At 40.3% G+C, this 27840-nt stretch overlaps 1 protein-coding gene across 1 annotated transcript; it reads left to right on the forward strand.

The window, feature by feature from the left end:
* Positions 1 to 1218: 1218 nt before the first annotated feature.
* Positions 1219 to 27815, forward strand: sema4ba (sema domain, immunoglobulin domain (Ig), transmembrane domain (TM) and short cytoplasmic domain, (semaphorin) 4Ba). Its single transcript, XM_021320958.2, has 14 exons — positions 1219 to 1492; positions 15136 to 15296; positions 15500 to 15562; positions 16039 to 16137; positions 16686 to 16797; positions 18131 to 18247; positions 18476 to 18633; positions 22676 to 22857; positions 23797 to 23947; positions 24180 to 24390; positions 25986 to 26101; positions 26478 to 26635; positions 26739 to 26824; positions 26934 to 27815. The coding sequence occupies exons 1-14, from the start codon at positions 1375 to 1377 to the stop codon at positions 27704 to 27706; spliced, it is 2505 nt and encodes an 834-aa protein (XP_021176633.2). The 5' UTR covers positions 1219 to 1374; the 3' UTR covers positions 27707 to 27815.
* Positions 27816 to 27840: the final 25 nt, after the last annotated feature.

Genomic DNA, 27840 nt, shown 5'->3' on the forward strand with positions numbered 1-27840 from the left:
AGTTCCTGCACCGTCATGTCACAAATGCAAGGGTATGAAGGCAATAACTTATTCTTGTTTTGATACACATAAATTACGTAACTGGCAAAAGATCTGCCATTAAAGGCATTTCATTCTTTTATCCGAGAAAAACTAAAGAGCTCACTGCCAGAGTGTAGTCATACCGAAGCAAGTGATTGCAGCTTGAACGTGACAAAGTGGCTATAGTATGTGAGCAACCGTCGCTGCAGTCACTCTGCTAAACATAAGACGCTGCTGTGGAAAAAAAAAAAGGAATCCAGCCACAGCTTGGAAACCAGCAGATGTGTATTTACAGAAAGACACAAGATCAATGACTTTGAACCTTTGGCACAAGTACCACAGGTGGAAACTTTCCATTAGGGGGATTCAGAGGTAATTTTGGGTGTTTTACACAAAATCTAAACTTCTTTGAGAACAACAGGATTGAAGATGAAAACACAAACTAACAACAATTTCTATCAGTTGAGATCGTTTATGTAATTTTGCATTAAAAAAGAATCACAATCAGAATCATAAATACAATCCCAGAGGGAAATTATTTCCGTTACACGCTCCAGATATACAAACAACACACACACACACACACACACACACACACACACACACACACACACACACACATATATGTATATATATATACATACACACACACACACAACATTCCACACACAAAAAAATAAATATGGATATATACATACGTTACTATATATATATATATATATATATATATATATATATATATATATATATATATATATATATATATATATATATATATATATATATATATATACAGATCTAAAATAAAGTGATAAGAGAGCAATAAATACACAATTCATCATACTTTTCATTGGAGATATCTTTAAATGTCTTACATTAGAGTAGTTCAGATTTTCTTATTGTCATTCTCATGAATATTCACAGTAAATAAAGAAGTGCCTTGATGAATACCATAACCTGCAATCAGCTGGTAAATTATTAATTATTGTAGACCAGAAATGACATCAAATGTTGCTGAGAAAACTAATATATAATGTCTTTTTTCTTCAAAGGTATCTGCTGAGCCCCTGCTGTTTGGCGTGTGCATGGAAGAGCCTGGCTTTCCCTCAAACTCTTAGGTCACTCATAGTCCTTTCAAACAACAAGGAGTGTCCTCTCTTCCCAACATTTCTCTGGATTTCCATCTGAAGCGCCTGGAGCTGCAGGAGGAGGAGAGAGAGAGAGAGAGAGAGAGAGAGAGAGAGAGAGAGAGAGAGAGTGAAGGGAGATACACAGAAACAGACACTCTTCATGAATTCCCCCAAAACCTAAAAGAGACAAATAGTGCAAGTTGGCTGGTGGACCTGAGGTGGCATGTGGACGATGAGTATGGCTTGGCTGTGTCTCCCAGCCTACACTGTCCTACTTGTTGGTTTCCTTCACATGGCTGTCACAGAAAATGATGTCACTCCGCGCCTCAGCTTTCCCTACAGTAAGTCTCTTCTTTAAATAACCATGACATTTCCTACTCTTGTGTGGTTTTTTTTTTTTTTTATGAGCTCATGTGGGATGTTTGCTTCACAGATTTTTAGGATTAGGTGTCAGCAGATAACCTTGCAACAGTTATCATACCTTTTAAACATTTTCTTTCACATTTTTGACACATTAGAAGCACACGCATCCTGTGTTTGATTTGAAAATTATTGGTTAGACCAACACTGAGCATGACTGTGAACCGGAGGAAAAAAGATGCATAGTTTCTGAATTATGTGTTTATAAATACATTCCTCTTCTGGGATAATAATGTATTTAGTTCCATTCATCTTCCTATAAACTTGCCAGAAAATAAAACCAGAAAATAAAACAAAATTAAGACATGTGTGAAGGCATTAGAGTTAAGCCAGCATTAACATTAGGTATGATGGTATGTAAACTATATAAGAAGTTTGCCTGTCTCTGCTACAGGGAAGCATTGCCATAGCATGCTGCTGCCAGCACCATGTTCCCAGGCCTTCAGAGTTCCCATCTTCAATAATTGATCGATTTAGCGCTCTCTTTTAATTCTTCATAATTTTATTTTCAATATTAGCATTATTTGTGGGCTGCACAATGGGGCTATTGGTGGAGTATGGATTAGGCCCAGTGAATCCCGCCTGACCTGATCCGAGCCCATGGGCACAAAGGCCGACCGAAGCCCCCAACATACTTGAAATGTGAAGAAAACCCGACGTGAATAAATATTTTATTTAAGGTATTGCTGATCACCACCGCACATGCATGGAGCTTTAAGTTAAACCGCACTCAGTCAGCACCGTGCACTTCTCAGCGGGTACTGATCCAAAGCAGGTCTGGCCTAACCTGGCCAGCCAGACTGACTTACACCAGGTATATTCAATACAAAGCTTGTCAGTCCGGGCAGGCTTAGACTCTCCTGCATAAAATTTACCGGCCCAATCACAGGGTGGGAGGCGGGAGCTTATGATCCATCACTCTTTACCCATAATGCAGCAGCGCTTTTCTGTAACCATAACAGCCAAGATGGTGGCTGCAATGGAGCGATGTTTTAAAGGTGCCCTTAATCCTAAATATACCTAGATATATCTTTAAAGCCCCAACAACTGGCTGCTCAAAGAGCGTGTTGTTTGCAGTTTGCATCCTATTGGTAGTTATCTGATTGGCTCTATCCTGTTTCCCCTGACCCAGTTAGTCCCGCCTTTGACATCGGGCTCTACCAGTGGCTTTGCAGACTGACATGCCATGGTTATGGCGTAAGTCAGTCGGGCTGGCCAGGCTAGGTCTAGTCCAGATGTGCGTGTCATGCAGGTCACGTGCAGGGTGTAGCAGAGCAGACTCAGATCTGCTATCTTTCCCTGTTCCCGCAGCTGCAGGATGGTCAAATAGAGTGTGATGTGGATGAGAGAAATTGATCAGAACACCAGATGTGGCCATGTGCACATGCGCACTGCATGCTCTGCTCGTGCCTAATTACCTGCTGTACCCAACCTTCTCTCTTTTCACAAGCCTAGACAACAACAAAAGTTACTATTCCTCTATTTTAGAGAAAGTGTAACCACATTTTGCATCCACTACAACTAAATAGACAAAGGTTATATAGCCTACCATAAGAGAGAGAGAAAAAATATATCTTAGAGGCCAACCCAAGCAGCCCCTCATCGTTCTGCGTGACATCGAGGTACAACTTTATTTCAGGTCGGCCTTGGGTAGGAAATCTATACTCTAGTCATTGGTACCAATGTTGCCTTGCAGCAAAAATGTACTGGGTTCAAACCTGGGGTCTTTCTGCATGCAGTTTGCATGTTCTCCCTGTCCAGGTGTGAGCTCTCTCCAGGTACTCCAAAGAGAATCCACGCAAGGTTGTATTACACTTAATGTAATAAAACCTTTAAAGTGAGATACACTTCATGTTCTAGTATAAAATGAGTTCTATAAACAAATTTGTTTAATGTTTGATTGATTGATTGACTGAGTGATTGATTGATATTTTAAGAGGGGATTGGTGAGTTCAGAGTGATGTGCAGTGTTAGTTTTCTTTCACACGCAGCATTTTGCAAGCAGTCCACAAAATCCTGAACACCCATTTCCACAAGTTTGCTGTACCCGCTACATGGCTTGTGGTAAATAGCTTGTTATGACTTTATTTCAACAATATGTTTCTTCTTGCCACTATTATGTAGATCATATTTGTAAAGTACACAACAAATAATTTATTAACAGGTTCTCCCACCTGAGTTATGGATCCCTGCAACTCCTCTTCCTATTTACATTTTTACACATTTTTGTTTATTAATTAGTAGGTTTGTAGCTCTTCCTACTGTCCATTAAATGACACACAGGTTGGCTCTACCTACCAAATAGGGTACATCTGAAGGCAGTTATTTGCATAATTGCCCTGAAGTTAATTTAGGTGCATTAAGAAAGGGCGATGAATACAAATGAGCACAATGCTTTCCAGATTGTTGTCTGTAAAACATTTTGCAAACCTCTTTTAATGTGCACTTAACAATTATATACCCTACTTTGTGTTGTGTCACACCTAAACCCTGATTAAATACAGTGAAGTTTGTGCTTGTAAGACGACAAAATTAGAACAAAATAAACAAAGTACAGATGCTTTTGCAAGGCAGCGTATTTTACAACCATAATACTGCAGAACTTTGAGCTCTGCAGACGCTCGAGGCTCCAGATGAGGCAGATAGTTTTGCATAAACTGCAACACATGGCCTACTGTCAATAGGCAGTCCAAAAAAAAGAGAGAGAGAGAGAGAGAAAATAACACTTTCATACTTACCATAGCTAAAACATCTGGGAGTGTGTTGGGGTCAAAGTCAAATGTTTTCAGTTTTCTTCTTCTCCGCAATTTCACCGCCTGCATCACTGATAATTCAATTCCCATTTCAAATTGCGTGACATCTGGAAACTAGAAAAAAAAATATCAAGGTGTTTCCTTTGCATCCTTTGACGTAAATATTATGCAAATATATTGCATGCGAGTGCTTTTTCAGTGAGGCTCTGCTGATTTCCGGCGAGGCAAACAGATTTACAAAATTTAAAGACCTGTTATTGTAAGTCACTCAACAGATTCTCCCTGAAAGTTACTGCTTTCATAAAATAACGTATCTTTTCATGCCTGCGCTTGCAAAAATAACACAGAGCGTTGAAACATTTGAATCGTTCCTGTCACATTTCACTGATAAAACACAGTGTAGGTGAAAACACCCGTCGCACGGTGATTCATGAGTATACTGAAAGACCATGTGGTAAATTCATAAACATTGATCCAATTATTGTTGTGATGCACTTGAGTGGGATTTAAACAAAAACTGCGCCGTATTATCTCCATGGCAATTAAACACAATGATTGACTGAAGAATCCGTGGAGGTTTTCGGTGTTTGAACTGTGGTGAGTGACTCATAGTCCGGCTTCGTTACAGTATGTCAGGAAGAATTGTGTGGAAGGATCTCGTTGAGAGATCTTTTATGGTCGCATGATTCCCCTTTTCAGCTCTGGACTACTTTTAGTCGTGTATGCTTTCAGAGAGGTGAGCTGGGCGGCCTGCCCGAGCTTGCACCTTCTCCCCATGTTGGACTTTTTACCTGAACACATAATCTCTCTCGCCTCCCCAGTCTCTGCAGAGCCCATGGAGCAGCGCTGGCTGAGTGTTTCACAACAACGCACATCATCAATCACTTTGTGAAAAGATGCTTTATGCACTCCTCTGTTCTGCTGCAAAGATTTGCTTTTAGGGCGTGCAGCCAGAGTTAAACAACACCATAAAACATGCATGACTCACATGCCTCAAGTTGTCAGTGTATAAACTAAGGCATGCATTCAGCATTACTGATGCCAGTCAAAGTAGGTTGCTTTCTTTTTTCCATCTTGCCGGTTTACATGAAGGTTTTCGGGGTCCTGAACCAGCCTGTGCGATAAAATTATTCAGCTTTAACGGCAAATTCCTCACAATTCCAAATGGATAAGAGCGCCGACTGCAAAGACCCACTTGAAAAACATCCCATGTTGATGTTTGGATGGATTTAGATTGCGTAGTAAGGCAAATCCTGAGTTTCAGCCAGTGAATGAAGGTCAGCGGAGCCCTGTGCTAGACGCCGCCTTGCTGTGGCAACGTCAGTTCTGCTACGCTGACATTTTCCATCCTCCCTGCAGAAAGGGTTTGTCACATTGTATATACAGTATCAAAGCAGAACTCAGAGCCACAAGCCTTGGAGACTTGAACTTTATACAGCAGAAACTTGCACGGCCTCGTCGCAGCTTCCGGTGCATGGCGTCCTATTGCATGCCTGTCAGCTGGACAGCTTACATGCCAGAGAGCTGGCTGGCTGATCTTCTCTGGTAACATCTTCTTTTACTTATGTCCCCTTCACTTCTCTCTGGGTCCCTCTGGTTCCCCCTGGTCCCCGTCTCTGCGTTAATGAAGAGGGTAATCCTCCATGAATAATGAATAGAGATTTGTGTGTGTTATGGTGTGAACACTTGTCTGGTTCTCATTATGCGCCTATCAGCGTGGATCATGGGTTCATGGAGTAAAGCCCACATCTGTCTTTCTCTCTGCTTTGGTTCCAGGCTTTAATGCAGACCATGCTGATGGTATTTGTGTGTTGGAAGAATTTTTTATAGGCACACCTAAAAACCTTTTATCCCCATATTTTTTCCCTGTTGATCCTTCTGTAAAAAAAAAAAAAAAACAAACAAACAAAAAAAACCTAAATGACTGCTTTTTGTAAAAATGTTGGACTAGGGGCTATGCCTGCAGCCACGCTAGTTGTAACGCAATTTAAATTATTCAGTGCTGCTGTCTTCAAATTAGTTAAATCAGACAGTCTGCAGTAATTTGAAATGGCAGCATTGTCAAGTGATATTACAGCCTTATAATGCCGTTAGTTATTTGAGGTGGGATATTTGAGCGTAAATTCAGGACTGTTAGTGAGTCTGTGCTAAAGATGCAACTACATATTTCTTTTTACCATGGAGAAATTATTCACTTGACCCAATACAGTTTGTCAAAGCAAAATAACAAGTAGGAATTTAAGAATGTATAGGTATTATCAAGAAGACCATCTGAGATTAAAAGTGATTATTTTGCTCTACTGAACATTACACTAAATAGGTTTTGTTTTAAATAAGTATTAGCGTGTTTGATTTCTAGTTTTGTTTATCTAAAACATCCATAGCGACTATAATTGTAAAGTTCAGATGACAAGTCAGCCGCAGTCTGCAGTTTATTTTTTTGATCCAATGAGCTGACCTGTCAGGGCACATCACTCATTTGGGGAAAGAAGCTTCAAAGCAATGAGTACTAAAGCAAATTATTGATGATCTCTAGCATTCTCTTGCAAACTCCTAAAACCATCATTCTTAATGTTAATGCTGGCTTAACTCTAATGCCTTCACACTTGCCTGAATGTTTTTTTTTTTTTTCTGGCATTTTAACTAATATTAGGTATAATGTTCAAATGACATACTTTTTGTGCAATTGCATATAAATACAGGCATAAAGGGGTCAACCCACATTTGCCTTTCTCCCCTCAGTTTTTGTCATCGTCATATTGTCACAATTAGCTTATTTTACCAGAGCTTTCCGATCTTGATCTATAATAGTTGTAGGCATGCAGGACGATGAAAGCGAAATCATGGAGTCACGATATGACACTAGGAGCAGCAGAGTTTTAAGTGCGTGCCATCTGAAATTCTCTTCTCCCTTCCGAATATTGCATCCAAGCTGTTTTGTGCAGCTCTAGTTCAAGCAATGCTCCTACATCATCACATCCCCACCAGCAGCCTGAACCTTTGATAAAAGGCACGGGGAAATCAGTGCTTTGATGCTGTTTACACCAGATTCTGACTCAGCCATCTAAATTGTGCAAGAAAAATCAAGACTCATAGGACCAGGTGACACTTTTCCAAACTATTATTGTCCAATCTGAGCCTGTGCGAGTTGTAGCCTCAGCTTCCTGTTGTTAGCTGGCAGGAGTGGCACCCTCCTGCTGCTGTGGCCTTGTTCAGAGAAAGTGTTCTGCATAGTTGTAGCTAGTGGCTATTTGAGCTACTGTTGCCTTTTTATCATCTCTTCGGTTCAGACAACTGCTTCTCGCTGGATGTTTTCTGTTGTCCATGCCATTCTCTGTAGATCAGAGGGATAGTGTGTGAAAACCCCCGTAGATCTGCGGTTTTTGAAATACTCAGACCAGCTGATCTAGAATCTAAGCCTGTCTTTTTCATTTTGACCTGAGGTTCGTCACATCTAGATGTCTAAATGACATATGATTTGTTTTTGAATGAATCTATTGGACAGGTGGACCTAAGAACGTGGCCAGTGATTGTAAATGGTATTTAATAGGGTTCTTTCCATTTCTGACTTGCAAGTATCATTAAGGACACATCTGTAATACCTTTTGATCCTTAAGTGAGGAAGAAAGCAATGATAACATTTTGTAATACATACAATAAGTTTTAGTTTCCTTGGTACAAATCTGCTTGTCCATTAATGCCACAGTATCCATAGTGTTCATTTAACCCTGCACCTACTGACCTATGCAGAGCTTCTTTGCATACAAGGTGCTTTTTGTGCTCAGCGAGTGTAATTGCTCAGAACAAATAGTCCGGTCTCTCAGTGCTGTGTAGCAGTTAGAAACAGGTCAGGACCTCCTGTACGGCCCCCTCTGTTTGTAATGCTCCGGCACCAGAGGAGCAGGTCATGGTAAGTTCCCAGTGAACCGGCACTTGCTTAGCATTATTACGGTTAATTCAGCATGTGTTGTTTCCCCGAATGAGAAAGAACTGCCTCTGTAACATTTTTTGAGGAGAAAACACTTCTCCTGAACGTGCGTTCCTTTTCGAAAAATTACCAGAGCAAAGCGTTGTTTATGTTTTCCAGATTAACTGGAATCCTGCAATGTCACACTGTGGTGTTGTAAATTGCCCCACTAAAGCTTATATTGTTAATCCCCACTGTGTGAATATGTAAGACACGTTTTTATCCTCCCTCCCCCCCTCACGTTCCATCACAGTTGCAGTTATTTGCGGAGCTAACAACATGACATTATTAAAAATTTGCAAATAGCTTGTTGGCGCGATGGTGCCCTAGGGCCGATATCTCACTAACAGAAATCAGCCCCACAGTTTACCAACACAAACAGCAGGCTCGCTGCTCGCCCAGAGGAACCTCTGGTGAACTCACCCTCTCGGCTTGTTGTTGTAATGCACTCCAGATGCTTCAGTCTCTGTCATTTAACTTCCCTCGTCCACTCTCCCACACAATTATCTATTCAAGACGAGCTTTTAACAGCAATCTTTTAAAATACTTGGGATAATCCAGTTAGGGCTCCACTGTGGCTGCTTTGTATCTTACAAGACAATTCGGCAACGCTATATGTTGACCCCGTTGAGGTATGCTGTCTCTGTGGTCACTCCTTTATGGGCTCAGCGTTCTCTATTCAATGAAGACCTATTCTGAATGCAAGCTGTCAGTTTCCACAGTCATATACATTCATTTTTAGGTATGTCTGTAATGAATACTGCTTAATGAGACCAAATATTTACAAGCATTACCTCGGTCTCCCTTCATCACTGAAACATAGGTCAGGTTTATGCTAAGCAGCCTGGAAATTGGGCTGGTTTCCCTTAATAATAATAATAATAATAATAATAATAATAATAATAATAATAATAATAATAATAATAATAATAATAATGATAATAATTTTGTTTTTCTAAATAGAGATAGAGTTTCTGGAGGCTTTCTCAGGCCGAGTTAGTTTTAATATCTACATGCTCCCTCCATCCCATATTATGCAGTACTACAATATCTCTTACCATATGTATGCTGATGGCACAGAAGTTTGTATGTCTGCATCACTACTTGACCACAGGCACGTAAAGTCGCTGAGTCAGTGTGTCCATGTTGGATTCAAACTGCCTTCAACTCAAAGACAGAAAAAAAAGAAGTAACGTTTTTGTTTTTCCCAAAAATGTTGGTTTAAAGGTTAAGGATCAGTAATCATCTAGCTGTGAGTGGCTTTTTGGATCTTCCACGGTAGCTTTTATAACTTTGGCTAAGAAAGATAAAGGATGAACTAATGTATTTAAACAAAGCTATAATAAAAATTGCATTGAATTTCCACAACATACTGACACTAAAAGAAATATGTTTTAGGTAAACGTATCTTGTCATAGGTTAACTATGTGATCTTTTAACTTTCTTTTTTAACATAATTTTCGACTAAAAATCAACATCCCATTCAAGAAAGTATTTCCATTCTCTTTTTACTAAACTTTTTTTTTTAAATGCTAAATACTCTTCAGAGCTGCTTATTTTGGGATGAACCATCTAGTCCAATCAGGTTATAATGGGTTTACTTGCAGTTCAAAAGACAGAACTAAACAAGGGAGCCACAAATTGCCTTAGCTCCTCAGCTCTGTAATATACTCCATGAAAACATGAAAAGTACAGAAACTGTTGGCTGATTGCTTCATTTGTTGATTTTGTCATGCCTAATATGCATTTGCTTTTAAACAGCTTTGTAACGTTTCTTTTATGTGATGCCTGCCTTTCACTACTACAAATATTATAATGTGTTTCCTTTTAAATGTAGTTGTCTTTTTATCTGTTTATTCTCCTTTTGTAGTTTTAGTTTGTAAGAGCACCCTTACATCTAAACAGAGGTGAAATGAGTGATCAGGATAATTTCCAATAGATATTACTGGGGATCTCCAACTCAGATAAAATGTGTTTTGTTTTGTGATAATGCTTGTCTGAATCCACCTGTAAAAGAGCCAATACAGAACGAACTGTAACAAAAAGCACCATTTACCCTGGCACAGTTCTGACTCTAAAAAAGAAAGCACTTAGATCTCTGTCAGTAAAAGACAGATTACTCTACATTCCTTTCAGGGAGGATGTTCCACACTTTCAACATATCCTCCATGTTTGTGTAAGCTGACCCAATATTACAGGATGTTGCATCCGCAATAAACTTTCTAAAAAATCTTGTTGTCTAAAAAGATTATCAAGATGGTCTGAGATAGCTTTCGGTGAGTTTAGTGGTGTCATTTGCAGAAATGACTTTTAATTATATAATGGTGGCTATGATCCTCTATTGCTTACAGCTGCCAGGGGTTGAACTACTGAGTGTGCAGTTCACGGCTTTGTGGGAAGGGTCACGGATGAAGTGCTATAATCACACAAAGCTGCTCTTACAAAGTCCAGAATAAGAGGTCTGCTATCAGTGACATTATGAGACGTAAAGCCTCCAGCTCTGCCTGCTGCCGACATTTTGGTGTCATTTATTCAGCTGCAGCTGGATAGCAGGGCATCTGTCTGTCCACTCTCTGCTTTTTGCTACCATCTGTATATCACAAATGTTAAAAGACAGTGAGATCCTTTGTTTGTTTTTATGACTATGTTAACTGCTCATGAGCGGAATTGGAGTTTTTTGTTTTTTAGGTTGGTTGACCAATCAGAAACCTGATAATTTTGCCCAATCAATGAATGCTGGTCACAACACTCTTCATCGTGTAGGTTGTTATTGAGGGAAGAATACTTGAAGGTAGCTGTATTCAGTACCTGTGAGTAAAAGGTAAATGTGCTGACCGTGAATATGAGATGCTGAAGAAAATGAAAAGTGTCACCTCTGTAATTGTTTTTCCTGTGTTTCAAATTATGAAAACCACTTTTTCGGTTCTTTCTCGCACAGAATGTGACATCACCTGAAATTTTTTAAATAATTCGAGAGCAAAAAGAGATATTAAAGATTGCTGTTAATTGAAGGGAGAATGACAATAAGTATCGGCAAGTAACCGCTTTGCAGAAACCAGCGATCACACATTAGCCACAAAGCTACAATCAGTGTATTTCTGATGAAAACAATAATTTCCTAATTCCATAATCACCTCTCAGTTAAACTTTGAGATGCTCACAGCAGAAATTTGTACAATGCTCACATCTCTTCTAAATTAGCTTATTTTTGATCAACTGCTGGTAACAAGCTGCCTATGTGAGCAGAAACTGTTTCAGAAAGCTTGACCCGTACAGAGAGCGGAACAACAAGGCGACTGTTTCCAAAGAGGAGGCCGCTGTTGTCGTTTTATCTTCATAGATAAACTTTCAGTGTCTCAGCAAAAGAAAACTATTCCCTCATGTATTTGACTTGCCAGTAAGATAAAAACAAAAAAAAAAAAACAAATCTGTGATATCTTCAAACAAAACAAGGAATCTTGTTGAGGAGTTTGCACGCCATAGGAAAGAATTTGTCTTAAAAAATATCGCAAAACATTGGGAACCTTACTTAGTTTGTGTAAATGTAGAATATTCTTTACTGTTAAAAGTATGCTGGTTTTTGTTTAACGTAAAACAAATATCTGAAGTGAAAGATACATTTCCTTGTAAGGTATTTTGCTCTTAAAAAAAAGAACAAGATTAACAACATAGACATAATGCTGTAACACAATATTGTTGCACCTCTTCAGTAAGGACCTGATGTATGCCACTGCCTAGGCTGGGTCTCTACCACAGATACAAGCTGTCCTTACGCTCCTAAGTGTTACCGTTTAATTCGACTGTTTCCCTTCGTCTCTGAACATTGTGTTGAGCAAAAATGGTTCCAGGAAAAAAAAAGCTCAAACTGTCTAACATTTAGTGTGAGATTCTCTGCTTTGAGAAGAGGCGGACAAGTTCAATCCACTCGTTATCTTGGCTCATTAGAAGGAAAACCTGTCTGCTCAGTGCTTGACAAATGAGTTACTTCAAAGCGATGCTTCTGCTCTTTACTGCTGCTTGTGTTAAGAAAGTTGAGGCTCCCTTTACAATAGTTTATATTCCATGGTGAGTTTACGACTCAAAGTGACAGAATTTGTGACATAAACCGCAGTCTTGTTGATTCAGGAGGATCAGAGCCGCTCTTTGCCTTGAGATTTATAAAAGAAACCATTACCTTACTTTGCATGTAAATGTTAATATATTCTTGGGTTAAGGCACCAAAGCCAAAAGCCTATTTACTGTGCTATTGGCATGTTTAACCTTTAACCAGGCATTAAACATTATTTTCATCAAGCCCACATTTCTGTTTCAAATATGTATTTTTTTTTTCATTGGTATGATGTAGCATGACAGTCTTAAATGTTGTGTTTTCCCGATTTTCTGACCATTTTTTACTCCATGGTCAGAAAATCATCATTATTAACATAAATAAAGGAAACATCAGTTTATTTGTGATTAATATGTATAATGTGTTTTACTTTATGGAGCCCCAAAAGGGACATTAATTAAAAAAAAATTGTCCTGTGCATACCTTAAACTTTCTTGTGCACAGCAGATACTTTTACATGCACACCAGATTGCTAATTTGTGTATTGGAATTAAATTACAACACTAAAAAATATGTCTATGAATTAACAAAATTTTTAAACAAACTAACCTTGATATATATATATATATATATATATATATAGTGTATATGTTCTCCGTTCAAAAATCACTTCCAACTAATGTCCTCTGGTGAAGGCAACAAAAGAAGGTGCACAGTGTAACTGAGCAGCCGTTCATTTATCCTGTAGTGTTACCAAAAGGCCCCCAGTGGGTCCATGTACGTGGAGCGTAGCCTCTTGTGGTTTTACAGACAGATTTAACTACAATATGGCTCGCTGTTGCCGTGGCGATGGACTCCTATTAACATGTTGTTTTCCCGAGGGAGAGGAAGTCTCTCAACCTGCTGTAGAACTAAGGAGCGGTTAAATTAGGACACACAGACTGCAGGGTGAGAAAAAATTCAAGACTGTACCTGGAATTAATTGGTTAAATGCAGGAAAGTGCCAGAAGTTAAATTGCTGCCAGCAGCACCTAGGGTTTACTGTACTCTGATGCTGACAATGATAAAATTCAACTGAATTCATCACTGAGCGTTTTTTGTGTGTATTATTAATTTATGAATCAAATGTAAACTGAATAAAACTAGTGCCACCACTTTACAATGAAAAAAAGCTCTATATTAGGTGTGAAGCGTTTTGTTCGGCCCCCTCTTTTCACCATATTAAATGCTCGGTCCCTTAGATAAAATGAGCCAAAAAACTGAACAAACCACACGACTCGTTACAAGTAAAATCCCATTAGAGAGTAAACATTCTAAAAGATCTTCTTCAGTTGAAAAAAAGCTCTTTGATCTGTTATTTTTCCTTCAGCCGTCACATTGTTAGGGGCAGAGGTTCAGTCACTTCAACTTTCCATCAGCTCCCCCGCTCTGTTTGCGTTGGCATGCAATTAAGGCAAGTTGTTCAAGCTGGGCCAGCAGTGCTGGCTTGCGAATCTCAGGAACACATGGGCCGATAAATCAGTAGCAGGAGTGGTTTAGGGAGTTGATGATTTAACCTTTGTCTGTTTGTTGAATCAAAGCCACTTAGGCACTGATGGTGTTTAACTGAAAGAGATACGTGAGTCTTTCTTTCCAACACTTTTTTTTCTTTTTAAATTGTAGTGATGTAACAACAATCTTTCACAAGTAATTTGAAATTTCACGCATACTAAAATTACATTAGTGGAGAAATCCACATTTCTTTGTCTGGATGTTGGATCTTTTTACTCCATGGTCAGCAATGTCTATCCACCAGTCCATGTTCAGTCTCCTTGGTCACCAACTGTTTCACAGACCAACGTAATGGTAGCTTCCATTACTGATCCCGGTTGTAACGCAGATATTCAGTGGTGGTTCTAGACCAAATTTAGCAGGGGGTCCAGGGTGGGGCCAGTGTTTTTTCACAGGGGCACAGAACAAAAGATTGGGGGAAAAAAACCTAAACAGGTCAACATTTCATCGTTTAATATATTAAGTAAGCCAAAGAGACAATTGTGGCTCTGGAACTGCAGGTTGCAGACCCCTGATCTTTTCTCAATACAGCTGGAGCTTAATGTGAAACAGCTTAATTTTTTTTATTAAAGTAATTTTTTTTATATTTATTTTCTAATTATTTAGTTATTTTATTATTGGGTAAAACCATAAACATAAAAAATACAACTGATCCAAATGACCAGTCAGTCACGGTATCTTTGTCAGCATATATCATTCTAAGAAATTTAATATCATATCTTTAGTACAGGGGCCATAACAGGGGCCAGGAACAGTTCTGCAGGGGCCCTGGCCCCTGTTTGCCCCTATCTAGAACCGCCCCTGCAGATATTCGGCACAGCTTGTACATGGGCTTCAATGCAAACCCAACGTTTTGCCACCTGGACATAAAGGCGTTAGCCGCCTCTACTAGTACATGAAGCAACATAAAGAGATGGTGTTCTGGAGACAGCCGAAAACAAGTACACAGCCGTACAAAGAATTATCCTTGCCCTTATCTCCCAGCATGCCACATTCCATGAGGTTGAACTTCTTGAGTTGCTGCAAGAAGTACAATCTCTGTGAGGCCTTGTTCTGAACAGTTTGAATGTGTGAGGACTATCTCGGGGAGGGAGGGGGGGGTTGTTTTTTTCATGATAATTCAAGCATCGCAGTAGTGCATTAACTCAATCACAATGATAGTTTGCCTGTTGTTTTTACTGTGTGGTGATTTAATAAAACATAGTTACTATTACTTACTGTTACTACCTCTCTGTTTTTGTCCAGACGCAAAGGAAAGGAAAACCAGGAGCTTCTCAGCCAATGGGGTCTTCAACTTCACCTCCCTCCTGCTCAGTAGCGAGGACAACATGTTGTACGTCGGCGCCCGGGAGATTCTGTTTGCTCTCAACCTCTCAGATATCAGCGCAGCGAAGCTACAACGCAGTGTAAGAGTTTGTGTGCCGCCAACGTTAAACTGCAATACGATGTGGAGTGTATACATATGAGTATAGTTCTTTCATGTAAAGTTACATTTAGTAACGACGATTAAGCGTTATAAAAAAAAAAAGTGCAAACCCAATTCGATATGCTTCATTAAGGTAAAGCAATTGTGTGAGGATCATCTTGTTCTTCTTCTCTTCCTCTTCAGCTCACGTGGGAAACTCCAGACAGGAAGAGAGATGAGTGCAGTTTCAAAGGCAAAGATCTAAAGGCGAGTACACTGCTGGTTCCAAGTGCACGTAGCTGAACTCACAATGCTCAAACGTTATTTACTGAACCGCAGGTTTGCTCCGACTATTGCTGAGTGACATTTGGGAAACGAGCCCAGGCCGGGACAGATACCCGGACATTTCCTGCCATCTTGGAACTTTCCATCTTACAACAATGGATTTTTCCCTTCCTTTTCAAACACGCTGTTTTATTGCTCGTTTGTCAGCCTTTTCTACTTGAGATTTGAACCCTTGACACTGGAACACTTAAGCAAGGGGAAATGGAGCTTGTTTAGAGTGGGTAGTTCATAGAACTGTGCAACGGCTGAACATTCAGGCTTTATTTTACATTTCGAACATTTTTCTGTTTCTCTGTCGGAAAATGTTATGTAACGTCACCTGTGTATTGTGTTGATATTTACTGTACAGTTATGTTGCTGGAAAATATATAATAAAATCTTACTTTCTTTTAATACAGAGGGACTGCTTCAACTACATAAAGATTTTACTGCATATGAACAGCACTCACCTGTATGTGTGTGGAACGTACGCCTTCAGCCCAATCTGCGCCTACATTGTAAGTTTCCAACGTTTTAAAGACCTCACGTCTGTTCTGTAGCGAGGACTCTGCATTTCTTTAAGATCTAGAGACAACCGTAATCTTTGCTTTCCCTCATATCCCCGTGATTTCCCAGATACAGGACTTTGTATAGGATTCCTTTATTTGATTTTAGAGGAAGAGCATTTCCAATCTGATGTATGCCTCTTCCTGCCTCTCCACTCGCTCGGCAGTCTATCTGAGCGAGTCGGACCAGTCAAATACAATATACATGTGTTATTTTATTAGCTTGCATGTCCATGGGGAGAGGATCAAGATATTTAATGCATGTAATCAGATTACATGAGAATCGATCTGGTTTTTAGTACCGTTCTTCAGAACTTTTAGTGCCTTTTAGAACGAGCCAGTACAAACAAACACGACTGACCTGCACTTCAACTTTGACCAAAGACTGACCACCTTTCTGAAGCAGAACCTGACAGTGAGGTTTCTGACAACTCACAGCTCTGCCTTTCAAATCCCCTTATCACATCTGGTGTGTGTGTGTGTGTCTATTTGTCCCTCAGAGGACTGCAGACTTCTCTTTTGTCGTGAACGATGCTTCTGAGATTGTTACAGAGGACGGACGTAGCCGCTGCCCCTTCAACCCAGAGTACAAGTCTACTGCCATCATGGCTGGTAGGTCTGCTCAAATGGAAAAGTCCACATCGGTTTTGTTACCCAGCAGAAATCACATGACGAGCTGTCCAACTTATTATGACTGGTTGCCTTGTAAAACCATACATGTATACTTGGGAACTGGGTTTATGAAATAATAGTGATGCTAAAGCTTTGCCTCAACTAATTGTGATGAATTATTTTAGTATAGTAATAGTAATATATGAAACACAGTATGCATGAACAGCTTTTAAGCTTAATTTACCTTGATTCTATCTTAATTTACCTCAGAAAATACACCAAACCATTTATATTATTTTAGTTGTTTATAGTTAAACTGTATTTAGCTCATTTGGTTTGTTTTTAAAAAAAAAAAAAAATATTCTATTCTATTCTTTCATATGTCTCTGGGTCACACTGCACCCAGTGCAGATTCTCGGTCATCCGGGTCATGGCAACTACAACAGGCTTAAATCGAAGGCACACAGACTTTTGCTCAGGTCCTGTGGGGACGTTTTGGCCGCTTCAAAATGTATTCACAAAAGCTGAGCAAAAGTCTAGTTGCATTTGATTTCAGACTGTGGTAACTGTAAGCTTTTACTCTTCAAAGCTTGACCCAAGAAGTTCAGTAGTTTCACAATTTAACTGTTTATTGCATGCTTTTACAGTAACAACACACACATTTTCTTTTTTGCAATGTCACCTGGACTACTGTTTTCTTTCCCTGTAATGTAATTAATGAAGTAGGCGTTAATGGTCAGGTAGTTCTCTTTTTTTCTCAACCAAAAGGATCTAGAATGTGTGCCTTAAAACCCAACCGCAGAAAACTACACAACACTGACCCATAAAATCTACATAAATATCAAAACTAATTGAACACATTTACATTAAAGATGTTTTATATATAAAATGCTTGAGGATGTTCTTGAATGACTCAGTTAAATACTTATTTAAATGAAACCATTGTTCTATATCTTATTTCCTGTACGATTTCCTGTAACGTTTGAAAGGACATCAAAACTCCTACAAGTTGCATGAAGCAGTTTTGCACTTCGGTCTTCCAGCAGTCGGGAGAAGACAAGTATAGGCTTTCAAGGAAAGAACCAACTTATTTTTACAGAATTACAGGTTTTGCAAATACGCGCATCAAAAACGATGCATTTACCCTCAAACAGTCGAAAACAACCAAACTTTGTTAAAAGTGGGAAACAGCCTAAAACAGGTGAAGGCTGGGATAAAAAAAAATAAAAACTTTGGGGTCGCCTCTGGATTTCATTACTATGTGACGCAGAAACTTTTTTTTTCCTTATGGAGAAACATTGCAATCATTCTTGTCTTCTTGCCTGCGCTGCAGATGGGGAGCTCTACGCCGCCACAGTCAGTAATTTCCAAGGAAATGAACCCATCATCTACAAGAGCCTGAGCCAAGGAACTGCTCTAAAAACAGAAAACTCTCTCAACTGGCTTCAAGGTACGGTCACGTGGCCGCGAAGCAATGTTTTTCATTATTTCTCTATGCAATAATATTTCTGTCACACAACGGATAAATACTCAGCTTCGAAACAGAGCTAGATTTGCCAGCGCCACCGTTGTGCGACGTAAAAACCATCTTCAGTCCCTGCTGGATGTGGATTTCACTCAGCAGCGGGGATGAGTGTTCCCAGATCCCAGTGTGACGGTATTGTTTCTTTCCTTTCAGACCCGGCCTTTGTCGGCTCAGCTTACATACAGGAGAGCCTGCCCAAGGGCAACCTCGTGGGCGATGACGATAAGATTTACTTCTTCTTCAGCGAAGCGGGGAAGGAGTTTGATTTCTTTGACAACACCATTGTGTCACGCATCGCTCGCGTGTGTAAGGTGAGTGATGCTACAGGGCAGATATTTCCATGTGAGGAAGCTTTTATATCCTTAAGCAACATCCAGGCCCGCAGTCACTTTAGGATTATATCGAACCGGATGGAGGCAGGGCTTGCTTGTCTGCTTCATATGCATTTGTGCTCAATCTTCCTCCCCTAGATGCACATTTATCATCTTCTTAAAGCTGCTTTTAGCTTAAATACATCTTGTGTAGCTCCCACTCCTTCTGGGTGGCGATGTAGGAAAACATTTCCCCTCCATCTGCCCGCTTCGTTTGAGTTTTTGTTTCCAAATCCCTTTTCGAAATTCCTGAGGAACAAATGTTTGTCTTCAGACCGGGATTCAATAAACAGACACAGCCGCTTCAGTTGTAGTATTTGGGTTTGTCATTCGTGGAATGCTGACCTTACAAAATATTCCTTAAAGACACCAAGTATTTACATGCTTCCTAAATACTAATATTATTGTAGCAGATCAGACAAATGTGTTTGGGGACCAAGCACAGGTTAAAGGTTAGACGCTTCATCCAAAAAAACAAAACAAACAACAACATCTTTTCCTACATGAAAGTATAATTCACAGATTTATATTCGATAGATTTAGATTTAGACTAGCTGAAGATGGTGTCCTCCATCTTCTCTAATGTTTTTATTACCCTTCGCTGCTGTTTAAAGAAAGTGTCTGTTAATATGTCACTGTGTTTTCTGTATACATGGTCTTATTTTAGAACTTAGAAATTCAGAAAAATGTCAAATAATCCATGATTAGTGTGTGTCAAAACTCCTATGTCAACTGTCCTTTCACTCAGTAGTATAATTACATTAGAATCCGAACCAAGTCCAACCAGGAGATCCTGTTGTGTTTACAAACTGCATTTCTTGGTTTCTTACAGAGTTTAAAGGGGCCTAGACACTGATTTTGACCATAAAAAGAAAACACAAAAATGTTTAATTAATGCTTTTTGAGCCTGAAAAGAACTTTGCACCAAATCAGTAGACATAAACGTTGTTGTGCCATCTGCCGGCAGTTCTACAGAATTATCAGAAAGCAAGATGGCGACAATTAATGCAGCTACTGTAAGAGCTAGTAGACCATCCTGATATGCCCTGCAGTAAAACGACAGCTCAGGGCGGTCAAACCCAACCCAATGTGCAAGGTTAGGGTTACTTTACCTCTTTCTTTTCACACCACCGCTGAACGTTACTAACTCGCTCGACTCCATTGCTTCTCCTTGTTTATTTATTGCGCGCCTGCGCAGTATTGTACTTCTAATCACATAGTCTTATTATAGTAAATATACTCAAAAGCACTTCATTTAGTAACCAAATGAGAAAAAAACAAAGGCTTAAAACGCAGAAATAAAATAAAGAATGCCAACAGAGTGCGATAATTTAATCGAAAAACCATTTTATGCAACTAGAGTGAGCTACTGGCGTGGATATTGGTAAAGTCAGACTACGTGACCCTTTTTAGTTGAAGGTCCCTTTTTAAGAACGTAGAATGACAAATTACATATTGAATATGTTTTGGATTGGCTTAGCAACCTAGATTGGCTGCAAATTTCATGAAGTCCTCATCTGATAGGCTGGTCAGGCGTTTGTGGCGTGGCTGGACGCTGCCAGCTGTCTGGAGAGACTCAGGCACAAGCCTTAGAGAAGTAGCATTCAGGAGTATTTTCCCAGCTGAGTCAGAACCAAGCCTGATGAGCTTCCCAGACTCAATAGATAACGTTTTTGGTGCATTTAGTAGACTTTCATGTGAAGTTCCGCTAAAGTCTTTGTTTCACCTCCTGACCACTGAGGAGGTAAAGGAAGTGTTCAGTGACTTCCTTTACAAAGTTTTTTTTTTTTTTTCTAAAAGTTGCCCCCTAACATCCCAGCAGCTAAACAAGCAACGCCGCTTGGCTTTTAAAGAGGGACCTTCAGGCAGAGAGAACCGTGGCTCTAGTCAACGCAGGAAGTACGTCCACCCGAGAGAGGGACTGAGGAAGGCACACTTTGAGCTTCTTTCTCTTTCCCAAACTGTTTCCCCTGCAGTTACCTCTGTATTTGAAGCCATTTCTTTTGAACTTCTAAGAAAGCAGTAAAACCTTTGAGAAAAATTGAGCCTTTAACCAACCCAGATACCATTTTGACATTTTAATTGTTAATTTCTTTAAACTTTAACATTTTCCTCAGTAGTTGTAATCTGTTGAATCAGAGTTAGTACCTTTGTTGTTTCAGTTTACTCAGGTAACTAATGTGGAAATTGGTATTTCCTAATTAGAATAAAACTGAAATCAATTGTTGATTACATGAATTCAGTGTCGTTGATAAATACATCCTAATTCTGAGGAATATGCATATGTGTGATGGAAACAGAAAGATAAAAGAAATATCCTTTAGAAAGCATTCAAGGATTATGAAATTGAAAATGAGTCTAAGACTTTTTGTCTGTTTACAACAACATAGACTAACAAAAGCTACCAATCCTCTGTAAATAATTGTATTTTTTAACATGACTAATTCAAGCTTACAGCCTGAAGTGACGTGAGACAAAGTTCTGGGCATGAATATCCATCAGACATTGCACCGTAGATTTAAATGATCATGATCCAGTTATTTACCGAAGCTTTCCAAACATTCAGTTTACGGGCTCCACTGACGAGAATCATGTAAGCACTGACTCATGTAGTTTTCTCAGAAATCACAAAATTAGGAGCGCACGATAAAGCTTCCTGGTAAAGATTACCCACAAGGGAATTCCCACAAAGTTGAACAAAATGCTCATGTGTAGAACGTAAGCCAGAAGGCAAACAACAAAAGCTGGCATAACAGGCTACAAGTGGTTCAAATAAAATACCAAAGTCTGCTCTTTGCTTCTGTTATCTCCCTGAAGCCGGTGGAAATCTCTGCAGAGGCTGCATGTCTGTCATTATGCATGTTCAGGTGTTTGCTGCTTTAGCTCTGCATCATCGGGGTCCAAACCCCCGGCAGGATAAACAACATTTTGTCTGGAGCAAACAAAGCAAAGCTGGTTCCTGTTTGCGTAATTTGCTCGGTCTCCCAGAAAGCTGCCGTCGCTGGCCGCCGCGTCCGCGAGCAGCCTTTTGAACAAGCCATGCTTTTACAAGAAGATTAATGAGTGGAATGCATTCTGCTTCAATTATTCAGTAGTCAGTTTAAGATCACGGATGCTTTAAATTATGAAAGATGGCGATATGTATGTTCCCTATTATCTGCCCGGGTTACTACAATAACCACAGTCATCGCTTCAGCGGGTTAGTGTTGGTCATGTGTCATTTCTTCCCCACAAAGGCTCCAATACTCTGATTAACTTTGGTAAAGGATGCCTGACTGAGGTTTTTTGGTCATTTAGCTCATTTAGGTGTTTTTTTTGTTTTTTCATCCTCTGATCATCACCCTTTCCTCGTGTTGGATGCATGGGCACACTCACGTCTCCAACTCCTTGAGGAACGTGAGTCTTATAGCCATCAAATATGTCAATTTCCGCTGCTGTCTCTCAGCATGTGGAGCTAAATTAGTCCGTATGTCAACAAGGTCCCGTGTCACTCGTAGCACTTCAAAGGATTATGCCAAGGGCACCCAATCAGAGTGGCTGTGTCAGGGACGAGGGGCTGTTGAGGGGCATTGTTTCTTTTTCTTTTTCACTTAAAAGCACTTGCCCTCTTCAGAGGCCCCCCAGTTTGTTTTATGTATGCTTGTTACCATGATGTAGTTTCTTGTTTTCATGACCTAAAAGCGTTCTGCCTTGGGGTATATCTCTGTGGGAGGCAAAGCTGATTGAGCCCATAAAAGGTGCATTCCCCCAGCCCCCCTTTTTATTAATCAGCTCCAACTTTAGGCCCAACACGTTCCGTCTCTGTTTTTGGGATGCAAACTATGAGAAACAATATTATTTTCAACAGTATTGATTATTGAATATTCTGTACATGTGACATTATGACTGTATGGGCCGTCTTCCGGGACTTTAACCGATGCTATTACACCCTCTACTGGCCTTGAGTCAAAAAGACTCTTAACCTTCAACACTTGGCTTGCAGGGCGACATTGGAGGAGAGAGGGTACTGCAGAAGAAGTGGACCACTTTCTTAAAGGCCCAGCTCCTGTGCTCACTGCCTGATGATGGTTTTCCTTTCAACATAATCCAAGACATGTTTGTGCTCACGCCGGGCCCCGACGACTGGAAGGATACTGTGTTTTACGGAGTCTTCACATCTCAGTGGTGAGGATAAATGTTTTAAACACCTCATCAGCAAAGCTTAATAATACCTACGCAGTGTGTAGAACAGTTAAAACCATACATCCAAACAGATTACAATGGATAAAAGACATTTAAATATTTCAGTCTTACCTTTTCCTTTTTCGACCATGTGTCTGAAAGGAAACACAGAAGAATAAAAAGCCAATAAGACAATAATAATAAAAAATATTAAACTAAAAGAACAAATTTAATAAAAGTAATACTGTGCAATAAATAATGAAACAAATAAGATTATGAATCAAATTCAAATAAATACATTTGCATAATTAGTTGCAATGATTTAAAAAATTTGACTAAAAATAATCTAAAGTTTAAAGTGCATGAACTAAAACAGATAAAAGACATAATTTTGGCACTTACAGATAGAGGTAAACAACCCAAAGTCAAATGTATGTCGAAGAGATAAAATTATATCAAATATATATATATATATATATATATATATATATATATATATATATATATATATATACACATAGGTTATCTCATTGAGATCCAAAGTCTCATTTAGCTTACAAGAGAGATCTGTTTTAACCAAAAAATAAACAACAACAAACCAGTTACAAACACGGCAACATTACAGATAATTAAATCATACAACTCAGATTAAATAAACAATTAAATTATGAACTAATGGCTGGATGATATGTAAATCAGATTTTGAGAAAACTTTAGACCAGCACCACTTAAAACTCCTCGAAAGAAAGCTAACTCTACAGAGATATCTGCACTTTTGTAGTCTGATTTTGATTTTGGTGTATGAGTTGTGAATGGTGTAAACACTTGTTTGGAATTTCCCTGCTACAATCTTATACACCTTGTGGTGATCTTAAAAGGAATTTCTAATATTTTGCACATCTGACATGTTTTTTAAAGAAACTTTTTTTTTTGTCCTTTAAGGTATAAAGGTGCGTCAGGAAGCTCTGCAGTCTGTTCCTTCACCATGGACCAAGTGGAACAAGCTTTTAATGGAAGATACCGTGAGGTCAACAGAGAGACCCAGCAGTGGTACACCTACAATCATCCTGTCCCGGAGCCTCGGCCTGGAGCTGTGAGTGCATGTTTGCTGCCCTCTACTGGAGAACCTGAACACGCACATTCATGCCAACGCACAACCGAGTCCTGTCAGCTACCAGACAGAGATGATCCTGCCTGCATATTAGGCTCACAGTGATTAATGATATCAGCTGACAAATAGCTTCTATCCAACCACTGTTTGTATTTTTAGCCAGGGGGAGAGAATCTATATGTAAATAAGATTGCTTGTTTTGTTGCCTCCACAGTGTATAACAAATGCAGCCAGAGAGTTGGGCGTCTCCTCCTCGCTGCACATGCCAGACAAGGCGCTGAATTTCGTCAAAGACCACTTCCTGATGGACAGCGTCATTCGCAGCCAACCTCTCCTTCTGAAGCGCAACGTACGCTACACGCAGATTGTCGTCCATCGAGTCCAGACAACTAAAAAGGTGTACAATGTGCTTTTCATTGGAACAGGTACGGCACTTCCCATGTTTCCTTAAAACCCCCACAGGAACACTAATGAGCTCATGCTTAATGACATTGTCAGGCTTGAAGAGCATGTATCACATTTAGGCTTTTATAGCTGCTGATTGTTGGATACATTTCTGACAGAGGTTGAAGAATATGTAAAATATGTAATATGTAAAAGAAATAAGAACAAAGCATACCAGAAAACACAGCTGAAACTTGTTGGAACGTGATGACTCAATGCATGAAGAGCCAAACTTCAAAGATTTTTCCAAGATGGACTCCCAATAAATAAGTAGTTACAGAAAAGTGCCCAGCTAACAGCCCTCTGTGGCAGGCTGGGTGACCACAATGAGGAATGATCACTCATTGTGACCAAAACAGTAATTTAAAAAACCTGAAACTCTTGCAGCATTGAGGTCGATGTAATTGTGTTACAGCGTTGATGTTACTCTGATGCGCACAGGCAGTGGCAAAGTCATTCCTCCCAACAGCTGCGTCACCAGCATATTTCATATTAGAAGGCTTTGTTGATCAAAACATGGTGCCAGTGAGTGGAAGCAGATGAAAGTCCCTCTGTTCTGCACATAATGTTTCAATGTTTTCGATCGGAATGATTTTAGAGCAATGCAGTAATTCAACGGCGAAAACATAATGTCAAGGACACTAACTGTCACATTACTCAAACTTTCTAACTTTGTTGGTTTTCTCACAACAAAATGTTGCTAAAAGGTCACTCCAGGCAACACATATGGTGGTAGAACTGATATAGGCCATGAAACTAAGAAAATAATGAATACCTGCTGCAGCTCATTGGTACTAATAAATAAGAAAGGGGGAGTCTGTTGACAGCGGTTTTTGATTTGCTTGAAATTGTTTTCTGTGGATGCAAATTCTTGGTGGAAAAAGGAGACATTAGTCATATAAAACAACACATTTTCTTCCTGCTCACAACCAGCACCTGCAGTCACCTTGATCGTTTGACCCGCTGCATACAATAGAGCCCACTGCTTACAGCTGTGGCATAAACCATGCTGAGTCCTTCTCTGGGGTTGTTTCTGTCTGTGAAGCTAAGTTACCAATAGTTTCATAATGCAGTTTATTTTTTTTTAATCAATCTCACAAAATTTTCCTACAAACCAGGATCTTTTGAGAAGGTTTGCTCAATCCACCTATTTCTGCGTTTCCAATAAGTAGCCTCGCATCTATTCAGCATGTTCCCATTAGAAAGCTTATCTTTGTGAAGAAGGGAACACAGTTTTGGTCTAAAACGACAAGAACGTTTACTGTTAAATGGCCCTCGCTACATCATCATCCATGAATGGTATGTTTTCCGTGGCTTCAAGAGTGTTTGTTAAAAACAGAGAATGTTTTATAGTTGTCTTGATGCTTTGAAAAACACTGTGATTAAAGACAAGAAGATTAGAAACTCCTTTATTGTCCCACAATGGGGAAATTCGGGGGTGGCAGTGGCAAAAACACGAGAGTTACACACTAAATCAGTATTTATGATTCATACTGTGGGTTGGGCTTCTGGTTGTAAATCATGATAAAATGTGTCCTTTAATATCTAATTCATACTAAATTTGTGTGTTTGCTAGATGACGGGAGACTTCATAAAGCCATTAACATCAAAAACAAGATGCACATCATAGAGGAGATAGTGATCTTCCGTGACTCCCAACCGGTCCAACACATTGAGCTGGACACTGAGAAGGTAAACACCGGTGCTCAGAAACAAACATGTCATACCTAACTATACCGCTTTCTGGTAATACAACCAAAACCGTTTGGTAAAGTTTTTAGTTTTTTTTAGAAATTCCTCCAGCTTCATCGCAAAGCGAATGTGTTCAACGAGCTAACTCCATGTAGCTTTCTTCCTCAGCGGGTTCTGCAAACAGCTTTTAAGACCTGGATCTGTTATACTTGCTGTACGTTGTAAATAAATACTTTTTGAAAATGGTTGGACAAAACCCACCCTCACAGAGCGGTTAGGTCAGGAGTGGACATGGGCGACAGCATACGCTACTCACACAGAGACAGCATTCGGAGGAACTTGTATAATGCCCCCTGGCTTGCCCTCTCTCCACCAGGGTCGGCTTTACGTCTCATCTCTCTCTGAACTTGTGGAGGTGCCAGTCGCCAACTGCACTAATTATCAGAGCTGCGGCGAGTGCATCCTCTCCAGGGACCCATACTGTGCCTGGAACAAGGGCCAGTGCGTGGACGTCAGAAGTGCTCCTGCAAGCAAGTACGAGGGCCCTCCGTGCGATATTCCACTCAAAACTCTTTACGAAATGCAAACGTTCGATGATGCAGACGCAAACCCTAATGGTGTTATGTATATGTTTCAGGGCCCAGCAGCAGGATGTAGATGAAGCAAACACATCAGCTATATGCAGGAAGCCAAGCCCACGGGTTGCTAATCCTCCACCGACACGTAAGCGAACTCCTCTTAACAGCCGTCAACTCACTGGGTCGAGTCAATTATTATTCAGACAGGCGCATCTTGTTCCAACAACATCTGTCTCTGCTTCGCCTTCACACAGGAGCGTCTTCATGCCAGGCGATCATTATCCCAGCCAACACTTTCAAAGTACTGCCGTGCAAGCTGCGCTCCAACTTGGCCGAGAGAAAGTGGCAGTTCAGCGAAGGCACAGACCACTTCCACTACCCCAGCCCGGAGGGGGGGCTGGTGGTGGTCGCTCAGGCCGGCAAGCAGGAAACCTACGAGTGCTGGTCGGTGGAGGAGGGCTTCATGGAGCTGCTCGCAAACTACTGCGTGAGGGGCGAAGCCAAGCAGGAGAGCACTACCCTGACGGGGCGTTCCCGTACGCCCCAGCTCTCCCAGGAGGAAGTCATCTTTCTGCCGGGGGAAACCCGCTCGCCGCAGATCAACACCAAGACCTACTGGAATGAGCTGATCGTCGTGTGCGCCCTCCTGGGCTTCTCCGTCGTGGTCTTCTCTCTGTTTGTGGTCTACAGGAACCGTGATCACATGAAATCCATGCTCAAGGAGGGAGAGTGCCCCAACATGCAGCAGAAGAAGCCCAGGATGGTGGGCAAACCGGCCGAGAACTTACCGCTGAACGGCACCACCGTCACGACGTCGGCGTCAGATCACAAAGGGTACCAGACCCTCAATGACAACTACCTTTGCAGCACTCCGCCACACGAGTGCTCTTCACCCGACAACACCAAGAGCTTCTCGGAGTCAGAGAAGAGGCCTCTGAACTTAAAAGAGAGCCATGTGGAGATTTCCCCCACATGCCCACGGCCACGAGTCAGACTAGGCTCTGAGATTAAAGACTCTATAGTGTGAGGCTGGCTGAGAAGAGCTGGAACGAGTGCGCTTGTTGGGAAAGCATGAACTTTACCGGAGGAAGAACACAGCACTCTAACAATGAAACATTCATTACAGATATTTTGCACTTTGTCTACTTTTGTTCTGTCCCT

Source organism: Fundulus heteroclitus, chromosome 2 (genome assembly GCF_011125445.2).
Source record: "Fundulus heteroclitus isolate FHET01 chromosome 2, MU-UCD_Fhet_4.1, whole genome shotgun sequence".
NCBI classification, from domain to species: domain Eukaryota; kingdom Metazoa; phylum Chordata; class Actinopteri; order Cyprinodontiformes; family Fundulidae; genus Fundulus; species Fundulus heteroclitus.